The sequence below is a fragment of the Tachyglossus aculeatus genome, chromosome 8 (assembly GCF_015852505.1).
Source record: "Tachyglossus aculeatus isolate mTacAcu1 chromosome 8, mTacAcu1.pri, whole genome shotgun sequence".
Taxonomy (NCBI): Eukaryota; Metazoa; Chordata; class Mammalia; order Monotremata; family Tachyglossidae; genus Tachyglossus; species Tachyglossus aculeatus.
This window is the reverse complement of record NC_052073.1, coordinates 5,974,380-5,987,480: the sequence shown is the minus strand read 5'-3', so window position 1 is coordinate 5,987,480 and position 13,101 is coordinate 5,974,380. Positions and strand designations below refer to the sequence as shown.

The window sequence follows — 13,101 nt, the reverse complement described above, 5'->3', positions numbered from 1 at the left end:
ACCCCACGTTGTTCCCCCTTCTAGACTGTGAGCCAGTTGTTGGGTAGGGGTCGTCTCTATATGTGTGTGACTTAGTGGAAAGAGCCCGGGCTTTGGAGTCAGAGGTCATGGGTTCAAATCCCGGCTCTGCCGCTTGTCAGGTGTGACTTTGGGCAAGTCACTTCAGTTCTCTGGGCCTCAGTTACCTCATCTGTAAAAAGGGGATTAAGATTGTGAGCCCCACATGGGACAACCTGATGCCTTATATCCTCCCAAGCGCTTAGAAGAGTGCTTTGCACATAGTAAGCGCTTAACGGATACTAAAATTAGTATTATTTCTTGCCCAAAGTCACATAGCTGACAAGCTATAATTCTGTTTATTCTGATGGTATTGATACCTGTCTACTTGTTTTGTCGCCTGTCTCCCCCTCCTAGACTGTGAGCCCGTTGTTGGGTAGGGACCATCTCTAGATGTTGCCAACTTGTACTGCCCAAGCGCTCTGCACCCAGTAAGCGCTCACTAAATACGACTGAATGAATGAGTGAATGAAAAGTGGCGGAATCGGGATTAGAACTCTCTCAGTGGAAAGAGCCTGGGCTTTGGAGTCAGGGGCCATGGGTTCAAATCCCGCCTCCGCCAATTGCCAGCCGTGTGACTTTGGGCAAGTCACTTCACTTCTCTGGGCCTCAGTTCCCTCATCTGTAAAATGGGGATGAAGACCGTGAGCCCCCCACCGTGGGACAACCTGATCACCTTGCAACCTCCCCAGCGCTTAGACCAGTGCTTTGCATGTAGTAAGCGCTTCATAAATGCCATCATATAAATAAAGGCTCTTCCCACCGAGCCACGCTGCTTCTCGTGGGATGGGGGGCTCCCCCAACTCGTCATCATCATCAATCGTATTTATTGAGCGCTTACTGTGTGCAGAGCACTGTACTAAGCGCTTGGGAAGTACAAATTGGCAACATATAGAGACAGTCCCTACCCAACAGTGGGCTCACAGTCTAACTGGCCTCTTACAGGCTCCCCCCACCCGGCAGTGTCTCACTACAGGTTGTTCCCCAAGGCCCTGGGGCAGCTGATCTCCAAGTACTCCGTGCGAGAGCTACACCTGTCGCTGACCCAAGGCTTCTGGCGGACTCGCTACTGGGGCCAGCCCTTCCTGCAGGCCCCGACCGGCGCCGAACTCTGGGCCTGGTTCCAGCCTTCTGTCGCTGAGTAAGTGCCCGCTCGGCTCCCCGCTGCCCACCCTCTCTGCGAGGGGGTAGCCTCCTCGCCAGCCCGAGGGGTGGGCCCGGGGGGGGTGGGGTGGGTGCCGATCTGAGGCATTTCGTCTGCGGGGGCAAGTCCAAAATGCCGTATGGCATTTGTTAAGCACTCACTACAGCGCTTAGTACAGTTCTCTGCGCACAGTAAGCGCTCAATAAATACGATTGATTACTATGTGCAAAGCACTTACTACTACAGCGCTTAGTACAGTTCTCTGCGCACAGTAAGCGCTCAATAAATACGATTGATTAATTACTATGTGCAAAGCACTTACTACAGCGCTTAGTACAGTGCTCTGCACACAGTAAGCACTCAATAAATACAATTGATTACTATGTGCAAAGCACTTACTACAGCGCTTAGTACAGTTCTCTGCGCACAGTAAGCGCTCAATAAACACGATTGATTGATTACTATGTGCAGAGCACTTACTACAGCGCTTAGTACAGTTCTCTGCGCACAGTAAGCGCTCAATAAATACGATTGATTGATTACTATGTGCAAAGCACTACTACAGCGCTTAGTACAGTTCTCTGCGCACAGTAAGCGCTCAATAAATACGATTGATTACTATGTGCAAAGCACTTACAGTGCTTAGTACAGTTCTCTGCACACAGTAAGCGCTCAATAAATACGATTGATTACTATGTGCAAAGCACTTACAGCGCTTAGTACAGTGCTCTGCACACAGTAAGCGCTCAATAAATATGATTGATTACTATGTGCAAAGCACTTACTACAGCGCTTAGTACAGTTCTCTGCACACAGTAAGCGCTCAATAAATATGATTGATTGATTACTATGTGCAAAGCACTAAGCGCTGGGGGGATACAAGGTGATCAGTTTGTCCCACGGGGGGCTCACAGTCTTAATCCCCATTTTACAGATGAGGGAACTGGGGCTCAGAGAAGTGAAGTGACTTGCCCGAGGTCACACAGCAGATATTTGGTGGAGCTGGGGTTCGAACCCGTGACCTCTGACTCCAAAGCCCGGGCTCTTTCCACTGAGCCACGCTGCTTCTCCTGTATGACCTTCAGGACCCGGGAATAATAATAACAATGGTAGTCATTTTCATTCGTTCATTCAGTCGTATTTATTGAGCGCTTACTGTGTGCAGAGCACTGTATTAAGCGCTTGGGAAGTCCAAGTTGGCAACATATAGAGACAGTCCCTACCCAACAGTGGGCTCACAGTCTAGAAGGGGGAAACAGAGAACAAAACAAAACATATTAATGTAACCTAATGGCAAGAACAGAGCACTCTGAGTCAGGAGTCCTGGGTTCTAATCCCGGCTCCGCCACTTGGCTGCTGGGTGATCTTGGGCAAGTCACTTCACTTCTCTGAGCCTCAGTCTCTTCTGTCAAGTGGAAATTAAATCCAGAGCCCGGGCTTTGGAGTCAGAGGTCATGGGCTTGAATCCCAGCTCTGCCAGTTGTCAGCTGTGTGACTTTGGGCAAGGCACTTCACTTCTCTGTGCTTCAGTCGCCTCATCTGTGAAGTGGGACATGAGACTGCGAGTCTCAGGTGGGATACCTGTTTATATGTATATATGTTTGCACGTATTTATTACTCTATTTTACTTGTACGTGTTTATTCTATTTATTTTATTTTGTTAATATGTTTTGTTTTGTTCTCTGTCTCCCCCTTCTAGACTGTGAGCCCACTGTTGAGTAGGGATCGTCTCTATATGTTGCCAACTTGGACTTCCCAAGCGCTTAGTACAGTGCTCTGCATACAGTCAGCGCTCAATAAATACAATTGATTGATTGATTGATTGACAAGGACTGTGTCCAACCTGATTGGCTTGCTCCCGCTTAGTACATTCATTCACAGTGCTCAGCACACAGTAAGCGCTCAATAAATACAATTGATTGATTGATTGACAAGGACTGTGTCCAGCCAGATTGGTTTGCTCCCGCTTAGTACATTCATTCACAGTACTCTGCACACAGTGAGTGCTCAGTAAATATGAATGAATGAATGAATGATTTGCTTGCATCCACCCCTGCTTAGTACAGTGCCTGGCACACAGTAAGCGCTCAATAAATATGAATGAATGAATGATTTGCTTGCATCCACCCCCGCTTAGTACAGTGCCTGGCACACAGTAAGCACTCCATAAATATGAATGAATGAATGAATGATTTGCTTGCATCCACCCCCGCTTAGTACAGTGCCTGGCACACAGAAAGCGCTCAATAAATATGAATGAAAGAATGAATGATTTGCTTGCATCCACCCCCACTTAGTACAGTGCCTGGCACACAGTAAGCGCTTAACAACTACCGCAGTTATTATTATTATTAGACTGTAAATTCGTTGTGGGCAGGAATGTGTCCGTTTACTGTTCTGTCGGTCTCTCCCAAGCACTTGGTACAGTGCTCTGCACACAGTAAGCGCTCAAGAATTCATTCAGTCGTATTTATTGAGCGCTTACTGTGTGCAGAGCACTGTACTAAGCGCTTGGGAAGTACAAGTTGGATATGACTGAATGAATGACAGGATGTGCTGGTCTCTCCTCCGCCGGACCCCGCTGTATTGCAGGTCAGGGGTGGTGTCTCTTCATTCAGTCATACAATCGTATTTATTGAGCGCTTACTCTGTGCAGAGCACTGTAATAATAATAATCATAATGATGGCATTTATTAAGCGCTTGCTATGTGCCAAGCACTGTTCTAAGCGCTGGAGAGGCTACAAGGTGATCAGGTTGTCCCACGGGGGGCTCACAGCTTTAATCCCCATTTTACAGATGAGGTACTAAGTGTAAAGTCCAAGTTGGCAACATATAGAGACGGTCCCTACCCAACAGCGGGCTCATAGCCTCTTCTGCCCTGCTGGCCCTGGACCGCGGAGGACTCGCACTCTGTGCCCCAGGGTGGTGTGAAGGCCTTTCCCTCGACCCCCATATGTCACTCAGCAGTTTGTAATTTATTTATTTCTATTCCTGTCCATGTCCCCCTCTGGACTGTAAGCTCACTGTGGCAGGGAACGAGTCTGTTTATTTTTCTCGCGCTCTCTCCCAAGCGCGCAGTACGGTGCTGCGCCCGCTCGCCTGACTGGTGGTGGGCATTGCCAGGGGGTGGGCATTGCCATCCCCCTTTGAGACTGTGAGCCCACTGTTGGGTAGGGACTGTCTCCATATGTTGCCAATTTGTACTTCCCAAGCGCTTAGTACAGTGATCTGCACATAGTAAGCGCTCAATAAATACGATTGATGATGAGGATGATGGTGACAGGCCTGTGGGTTTCCCCTCTTCAGTGTCGATAAATCCTGGAAGGAGCTCAGCAACGTCCTCTCGGGGATCTTCTGCGCCTCCCTTAACTTCATCGACTCCACCAATACCGTCACCCCCACGGCTTCCTTCAAACCCTTGGGGCTGGCCAATGGTGAGCAGCTCGCCGCCGCCCCGCTCCCCCGTTTTCCCTCGACCTCTTCCTCCGTTCCCGGGTGGGGATGGAGGGGAGAGGGATTCCCGGGGGATGGACGGTGGGCGTTGGGGCTCCAGGAAGGAACGGGTGGAACGGATTGTCCCCCACCGTGCGTCCTTCTCCTCCCCCGACTCCGGGAAAGGTGGGGTACGGGGGGAACTGATCGTAGGTCATCCCTGGGCCTGTGCGGGCACATCTCCTGGCATGCCCGGGCAGGTCATCAAGTGGGAGGGCAGGGGCAACCGGAGAGACCCCGTCGGGCCACTCGCCCTCCTCGTCCCTCGGGCTCTTCCAGCCACGGACCACCGACTCCTGCGTTACGCCGTCCTGCCCCGCGAGGTGGTCTGCACCGAGAACCTCACCCCGTGGAAGAAGCTGTTGCCCTGCAGCTCCAAGGTGAGCCCTGACGGGCAGAGCGCGTCCCCCTCGATGCCCGGGAGCAGGTGGACCCCGCAGGTCGGGGCAGGGGGGACGGAGGGACTCTTTGGGGACCTCCCTGTGGCTACCAAGAGAAGGAGAAGCAGCGTGGCTCAGTGGAAAGAGCACAGGCTTCGGAGTCAGAGGTCAGGCGTTCAAATCCCAGCTCCGTCACTTGTCAGCTGTGTGACTTTGGGCAAGTCACTTCACTTCTCTGGGCCTCAGTTCCCTCATCAAATGGGGACTAAGACTGTGAGCCCCCTGTGGGACCACCCGATCACCTTGTAACCTCCCCAGCGCTTAGAACAGTGCTTTGCACAGAGTAAGTGCTTAATAAATGCCATCATCATCATTATTATTATTATTATTACCAACTCTGACGGACGGTATTCTCCCAAGCGCTCAGTAGAGTTCTCCGCACACGTGTGACCTCGGGCAAGTCACTTAACTTCTCTCGGTCTCAGTTACCTCTAATGTAAAATGGGGATTGAGACTGTGAGCCCCACTCTGTCTCCCCCTTTTAGACTGTGAGCCCACTGTTGGGTAGGGACCGTCTCTAGATGTTGCCAACTTGGACTTCCCAAGCGCTTAGTACAGTGCTCTGCACACAGTAAGCGCTCAATAAATACGATTGATTGATTGATTGACAGGGACTGTGCCCAACCCGCTTACCTTGTTAATACCCATACCCTTGTTAATGCACATAGTAAGCGCTCAATAAATAATAATAATAATAATAAATAAATGCCATTATTATTATTATTGTTGTCACCCCCACAGGAGTATAATTTCCTGGTGCCTCGTGCTTCCGTTACACTTCCCCAAGCGTTTAGTACAACCTGATCACTTTGTAACCTCCCCAGCGCTTAGAACAGTGCTTTGCACATAGTAAGCGCTCAATAAATGCCATTATTATCATTATTATTGTTATTGTTACCCCCACGGGAGTGTAATTTCCTGGTGCCCCGCGCTTCCGTTACACTTCCCCAAGCATTTAGTACGGCGCATTGCACCCAGCGGGTGCTCCCTAAATTCCCGTAGGCCTCCTGCAGCTCCTTACGCAGCGGCCACGGTTGGCCCTGGTCGACTGTGAGCCCACTGTTGGGTAGGGACCGGCTCTATATGTTGCCCACTTGGACTTCCCAAGCGCTTAGTCCGGTGCTGTGCACACAGTAAGCGCTCAATAAATACAATTGAATGAATGAATGAATAGACCCCGAGGTAGGTAGCCTCCAGGAGGGTTGTCAAAGCGTGTTGTTTCCCGCTCCCTCAGGCCGGCCTCTCGGTGCTGCTCAAAGCCGAGCGTTTATTCCACAGCAGCTATCACTCGCAGGCCGTGCATATCCGCCCCGTGTGCAGAGTAAGTGGCCCCCGTCGCATTTTGAGTCGGGGGTGGGTTCGGACCGGGAGGGGGTCGGCCTTCAGAGGGCTAACGGGCCAGGAGGCCGCCATCCCGACTCCCGTCGGGAGCAAGGCGGGAAATCCGGCGTGGGAACGCCGCCGAGGGACCGGAATGAGGGCAGGCAGGGAGGTGCGGGGGATACTGACCGTTTCGACTTAGGCTGTGAACCCTCCGTGGGGCGGGGACTGCCCAACTTGATGATCTTGTCTCCAGCCCGGTGCTTCGTGCAGCGCTTGGCGCCGAGTAAGCCCTTAACAAGTGTTGCTGTTACTCGCCACGCTTCAAGGACGCCGAGGCGTCGGGAAAGGAAGGATCTGTACTCTTTTTGGGGTTCTCGCGGAGGGGTGTGGGAGAGGGGGCCTCTGCCGCTCACTGTCCCCACGTGCCCCCCCGTGCCAGGATGCCCGCTGCACCGGCGTCTCCTGGGAGCTGAGGCAGACGCTGACGGTCGTCTTCGACGCCTTCACCACGGGGCAGGCGAAGAGAGGTAAGCGGCCGGGCCCCCGTCCCTCCCCGCCCTCCGCCCGCGCCCCCGCTGACGTTGCCCGCCCTCCGTCCCCCGCAGACTGGTCGCTTTTCCGCATGTTCTCCCGCACCCTGACGGAGCCCTGTCCCCTGGCCACGCAGAGCCGCGTCTACGTGGACGTCTCCGGCAACGCCCAGGTTAGCGGTGGCATCTGTTCCGTGGGCTGGGGTTCCTCCCGTCCGGCCGACGGACCGAAATCTCTCTTTTGGGGTAGCGTCAGGGGGCCAAACTACCGGTCCCGCTGCCTTTCCGCCCACCTGCTCCTGATTCTTCCCCAGTCCACGTCGGGTTCGCCCTCGGGGCCCGGCGGGCTCGGGTGTCCGTCCGGCCGGCCCGCCGACGTCCGCGCCCGTGTGCCCCCAGGACGGCGAGGCCCTGGAGGTGAGCCCACCCCCCAAGGACACCTACCAGGCCGTCGTCCTCGGGGAGCGGAGGACCTACGCCGTCTTCGACCTGCTGGACCCGGCTACCTTCAACGGGTCCCGGAGCCTCAATCTCCAGCTGAGGGGCAAGCGGCCCCAGGATGGGGGTGAGGGGGGCCTGGGGGGCCGCCGTGGCCTGGCGGGGGGCGGTGGTCGCGTTGCTGCGGAAGGGAGGGGCGCAGGGAGAGTGAAAGGAGACCGCGGTCTTCCTGTTGGTCCTTCCCTCGGTGGTCCTCCTGGCCCCCGCCCCCTCTGCCCTCCCAGCTCCTCTTCCGGTGCCCTTCTTGCACGCGCAGCGGTACGTGAGCGGCTACGGGCTGCAGCAGGGAGAGCTGAGCACCCTCCTGTCCAACACCCATCCTTACCGGGCCTTCCCCGTGCTGCTCCTCGAGACGGTGCCCTGGTACCTGCGCCTTTACGTCCACACGCTGGTCATCACCACCAAGGGCAAGGACAACAAGCCAAGTGAGCCCCCCGAGCCCCAGGCCCCCTCAACCCGCATTTCCCGTAAACCCCCCGGGAGAAGCATTCATTCATTCATTCATTCAATCAATCAATCAATCAATCAATCAATCATATTTATTGAGCGCTTACTATGTGCAGAGCACTGTACTAAGCGCTTGGGAAGTTACAAATTGGCAACACATAGAGACAGTCCCTACCCAACAGTGGGCTCACAGTCTAAAAATTCGAATCCCAGCTCCACCACAAGTCTGCTGTGTGACCTTGGGCAAGTCACTTAGCTTCTCTGAGCCTCAGTTCCCTCATCTGCAAAAATGGGGATTAAGACTGTGAGCCCCACGTGGGACAACTTGATCACATTGTATCCCCCCAGCGCTTAGAACAGTGCTTTGCACATAGTAAGCGCTTAACAAACGCCATCATTATTATTATTATTATTCATTCATTCGATCGTATTTATTGAGCGCTTACTGCGTGCTGAGCACTGTACTAAGCGCTTGGGAAGTCCAAGTTGGCAACGTATAGAGACGGTCCCTACCCAACAGCGGGCTCACAATCTAGAAGCAGCATGACACAGTGGGTAGAGCCCGGGCCTGGGTGTCGGAAGCACCTGGGTTCTAATTCTGCCCCCGCCACCCGTCTGCCGGGTGAACTCGGGCAAGTCCCTTCACTTCTCCGGGCCTCAGTTCCCTCATCTGGAAAATGGGGATTCAGGCTGTGAGCCCTCTGCGGAGCGGGGATTGAGTCCAACCTGATTAAGAGAAGCGGCGTGGCTCAGTGGAAAGAGCCTGGGCTTGGGAGTCAGAGGTCATGGGTTCGAATCCCGGCTCCGCCACTTGTTAGCTGTGGGACTTTGGGCAAGTCACTTCGCTTCTCTGATGATGATGATGATGATGATGATGGCATTTATTAAGCGCTTACTGTGTGCAAAGCACTGTTCTAAGCGCTGGGGAGGTTGTAAGGTGATTAGGTTGTTCCACGGGGGGCTCACAGTCTTCATCCCCATTTTCCAGATGAGGTAACTGAGGCCCAGAGAAGTGAAGTGACTTGCCCAAAGTCACTCAGCTGATAAGTGGCGGAACCGGAATTTGAACCCACGCCTTGCTTTGTTGTCTGTCTGTCTCCCCCTTCTAGACTGTGAGCCCGCTGTTGGGTAGGGACCGTCTCTGTATGTTGCCAACTTGTACTTCCCAAGAGCTTAGTCCAGTGCTCTGCACACAGTAAGCGCTCAATAAATACGATTGAATGAATGAATGCCCACTGACTCCAAAGCCCAGGCTCTTTCCACTGAACCACGCTGCTGTAAAATGGGGAACGAGACTGGGAGCCCCTTGTGGGACCGGGGCCGGCTCCAACACAGTTTGCTTGAATCCGCCCCAGCGCTTAGTAGCGTGCCTGGCACAGAGCAAGCCCTTAACAAATACCACAGTTACTAGCTTGTACCCGCCCCAGCGCTTAGTATGGTGCCTGGCACATAGCAAGCGCTCAACAATCGCCACAAAAAAGAGCGACCCAGAAGCCCCTCAGCGGTGGGCGAGGAAGGGTCTGCCCCAGGAGGCTGACCCCGACCTCTCCCTCTCCATCTCTGCCCCCCACGCCTGGGCACCGTCCCAGGCTACGCGGGCAGGGCTCGGAGCCAGGAACTCGCAGCGGAAGGTGGGAGAGGGCCCGTGAGGGCAGAGGGGATGCCAGGGGCACGGTGGGGCGAGGGCAGGGCGTTCTGGGGTAGGCGATACCGCGCCTGACTCCCGGCAGGCTACATCCACTACCAGCCGGCCCAGGACCGACAGCGACCCCACCTCCTGGAGATGCTCATCCAACTCCCGGCCAACTCCGTCACCAAGGTGTCCATCCAGTTTGAGCGCGCCCTGCTCAAGTGGACCGAATACACCCCCGATCCCAACCACGGCTTCTACGTCAGGTGCTGCTGGTCTTGGACCCCCCCGCCCCCCACCCCTCCGACCCGCCTCCCCCTTCTTTCTCCTCCTCCCCTCAGCCTCTCCCTCATCCCCGACTCCCGGGCGCGACCCCCGGGTCACGTGCCCCCGTCTCTCGTCCGCAGCCCGTCGGTGCTCAGCGCCCTGGTGCCCAGCGTGGTAGGAGTCAAGACGGCCGACTGGGAGGAGAGCCCTCTGTTCAGCACGCTGTGAGTGTGACCCCCGGGGATGGAGGGGAAGCGCTCCTGGGGCCAGGACCCTCGCCCGGGGAGCCTCGTGGCCTTCGGGCCTGCCAGGCTGGCCCAAGTTCCAGCGGGGATTATGTGATTGGGAGCCCTCGACATTCCCGTGCTAAGGGTCGTCTCCCTTGACATCCCTGGGTGCTGTGCGGGGAGGAGAGAACGGGGTAGGAGGAGACCAGACGCCAGGGAGGGAAGTCCCGAAGCCGAGCTCCCGGACCCCGGACGGGGGACTTGTCCTCGTCATAGAAGTAATTCTATTTATTGAGCGTGCCTTCCATGTGGCGCACCGATCCGGGGACTTGGGAAGTATAGAATAAGCAAGCAATGTGTGACACGGTCCCTGCCCACGGGGAGCTTCTACTCCAACTGGGCATTAATAATAATAATAATAATAATAATGTTGGTATTTGTTCATCCTCAGTGCTTAGAACAGTGCTTTGCACATAGTAAGCGCTTAACAAATACCATTATTATTATTATTATTCTGAACTTTCGCCTAGTGCTTAGTACAGTGCTCGGCACATAGTAAGCACGGTGTCTCCCCCACCCCCCTTGGGCCAACCTGATCACCTTGTAACCTCCCCAGCACTTAGAACAGTGCCTTGCACATAGTAAGCGCTTAATAAATGCCATTATTATTATTATTATTAAGCGCTTACTATGTGCCAAGCACTGAAGCAGCCTGGAGAAACGCAGAGAACACGGGCCCAGGAGTCACAAGGTCATGGGTTTCAATGCCGGCACTGCCACTTATCTGCTGCGTGACCTTGGGCGACTCACTTCACTGCCGTGGGCCTCAGTGACCTCATCTGTGAAATGGAGACTGAAACCGGGAGCCCCACGTGGGACAGGGACTGTGTCCAACCCAATTTGCTCGTATCCACCCCAGCACTTAGTACATTGCTTGGCATATAGAAAGCACGTAGCAGCATAATTATTGTTATTTAACAAACATAGAGATATTTTGTAACTCAAGTGGCCAACAGGAACAAACGCCCATTGCCAAACCGGTCATCCTACTGCAGCAATAATAATAATAATAATAATATAATTGTTATTGTTATCATGAGGCCACTGGGGGGTTGGAGAGGGTCCCATGAGCGAGATGAGACTTAACCCTCCTGTTGGGTCTTGGATCCACCCCCTTCCCACTCCCCTCCCCGCCTCCCGACCCTCCCACTCCCTCCCCAGGTTCCCCGTGTCCGACGGGTCCAGCTACTTCGTCCGCCTGTACACGGAGCCGCTGCTGGTGAACCTGCCGACGCCGGACTTCAGCATGCCCTACAACGTCATCTGTTTGACCTGCACCGTGGTGGCCGTGTGCTACGGCTCCTTCTACAACCTCCTGACCCGCACCTTCCACCTGGAGGTGCCCAGCCGGGGCGGCCTGGCCAAGCGCCTGGCAAACTTGATCCGCCGGGCCCGGGGCGTCCCCCTTCTCTGATCTGCCGGACCCGGGGAGTCCCCCTTCTCTGATATGTCAGGCCCGGGCATCCCCCTTCTCAAAACCACTGGGCCCAGGATGTCTCCCTTCTCAGAACCATGGGGCCTGCAGCCTCCCCCTACTCTGATTTGCTGGGCTGGGGGCGTCCCCTTTTCAGAACCAGCGGGCCCAGGATGTCCCCTTTCTCTGATTGACTGGGCTTGGGGCATCCCCCTTCTCTGATCTGCCGGGCCCGGGGCGTCCCCCTTCTCAGATCCATCTGGCTGAGGGGTGTCCCCCTTCTCTGATCCGCCGGACCCAGGGCGTCCCCTTTCTCTGATCCACCAGACCCGGGGAGTCCCCCTCCTCTGTTCCATCAGGTCCGGGGAGTCCCCCTTCTCTGATTTGTTGGGCCCAGGGTGTCTCCCTTTTCAGAACCACGGAACCCAGGGTGTCCCCCTTTTCTGATTGACCGGGCCCGGGGCATCCTCCTTCTCTGATCTGCCGGACCCGGGGAGTCCCCCTTCTCTGATATGTCAGGCCCGGGCACCCCCCTTCTCAAAACCACTGGGCCCAGGATATCTCCCTTCTCAGAACCATGGGGCCTGCAGCCTCCCCCTACTCTGATTTGCTGGGATGGGGGCGTCCTTCCTGGCAGAACCAGCGGGCCCAGGGCGTCCCCCTTCTCTGATCCGCCGGACCCGGGGAGTCCCCCTTCTCCGATCCATCGGGTCTGGGGAGTCCCGCTTCTCTGATTTGTTGAGCCCAGGGTGTCTCCCTTTTCAGAACCACGGGGCCCAGGGTGTCCCCCTTCTCTGATTCACCGGGCCCGGGGCGTCCCCCTTCTCTGATCTGCCGGGCCCAGGGAGTCCCCCTTCTCTGATATGTCAGGCCTGGGCATTCCCCTTCTCAAAACCATTGGGCTCAGGATGTCTCCCTTCTCAGAACCATGGGGCCTGCGGCCTCCCCCTACTCTGATTTGTCGGGCCCGGGGCGTCCCCCTTCTCTGATGCACTGGACCCCAGGAGTCCTCCTTTTCAGATCCGCCAGACCGGGCGGTGTCCCCCTTTTCAGATCCGCCGGACCGGGCTGTGTCCCCCTCCTCTGATCCACCGAGCCCAAGGCATCCCCCTCCTTTGATTGGCTGGGCCCAGGTTGTCCCCCTCCTCTGATCCACCGGGCCCGGGGTGTCCCCCTTCTCTGAGCCCGCTCCCCCTGCCCACCAGGGCAGCTGCTGAGCCAGGTACCACTCTGATGCCTTCCCTTTCTCCCTGGCATGTCTGCCCTGGGTGACATTTTTGAGAGCTCACGGTTGGCCACATGGGTGGTCCTGGGACTGTGAGGGGAGAGCCAGGTGGGGCTGTGTGGGAAACGTCTTGGGGGGAGGGAGGAGGATTGAGAAGAAGAGGGAGGGAGAGGGTTGGGGAATAAAGTGTGGCTACTGCCCCAGCTCACTGTGGGTCTTAACTCCTTGAGGTGATGGGAGGGGAGCAGGTTCTCTTACTTGCCAAGGCCTGGGAGCTCTGAGGAAAGCCCCAAGGAGGGGTAGTGGGGGAACTGCCAACCCCTGGGACCACTGTTCATGCCGCTGG

The 13,101-nt window shown here is 55.6% G+C and overlaps 1 protein-coding gene across 1 annotated transcript in view; it reads left to right on the top strand.

Annotated features, from left to right (window-relative positions):
• PIGT (phosphatidylinositol glycan anchor biosynthesis class T) overlaps positions 1–12,897 on the top strand; it is a 17,995-nt gene extending 5,098 nt beyond the window's left edge. The window contains exons 2-12 of the mRNA XM_038750695.1: positions 1,021–1,198; positions 4,509–4,636; positions 4,974–5,074; positions 6,369–6,455; positions 6,897–6,984; positions 7,063–7,160; positions 7,387–7,552; positions 7,710–7,910; positions 9,663–9,828; positions 9,970–10,053; positions 11,278–12,897. Of these exons, the coding sequence (XP_038606623.1) occupies positions 1,021–1,198; positions 4,509–4,636; positions 4,974–5,074; positions 6,369–6,455; positions 6,897–6,984; positions 7,063–7,160; positions 7,387–7,552; positions 7,710–7,910; positions 9,663–9,828; positions 9,970–10,053; positions 11,278–11,530 (1,550 nt within the window). The 3' untranslated portion in view covers positions 11,531–12,897. The remainder of the gene's footprint in view (positions 1–1,020; positions 1,199–4,508; positions 4,637–4,973; positions 5,075–6,368; positions 6,456–6,896; positions 6,985–7,062; positions 7,161–7,386; positions 7,553–7,709; positions 7,911–9,662; positions 9,829–9,969; positions 10,054–11,277) is intronic.
• The last annotated feature ends 204 nt before the right edge of the window (positions 12,898–13,101 follow it).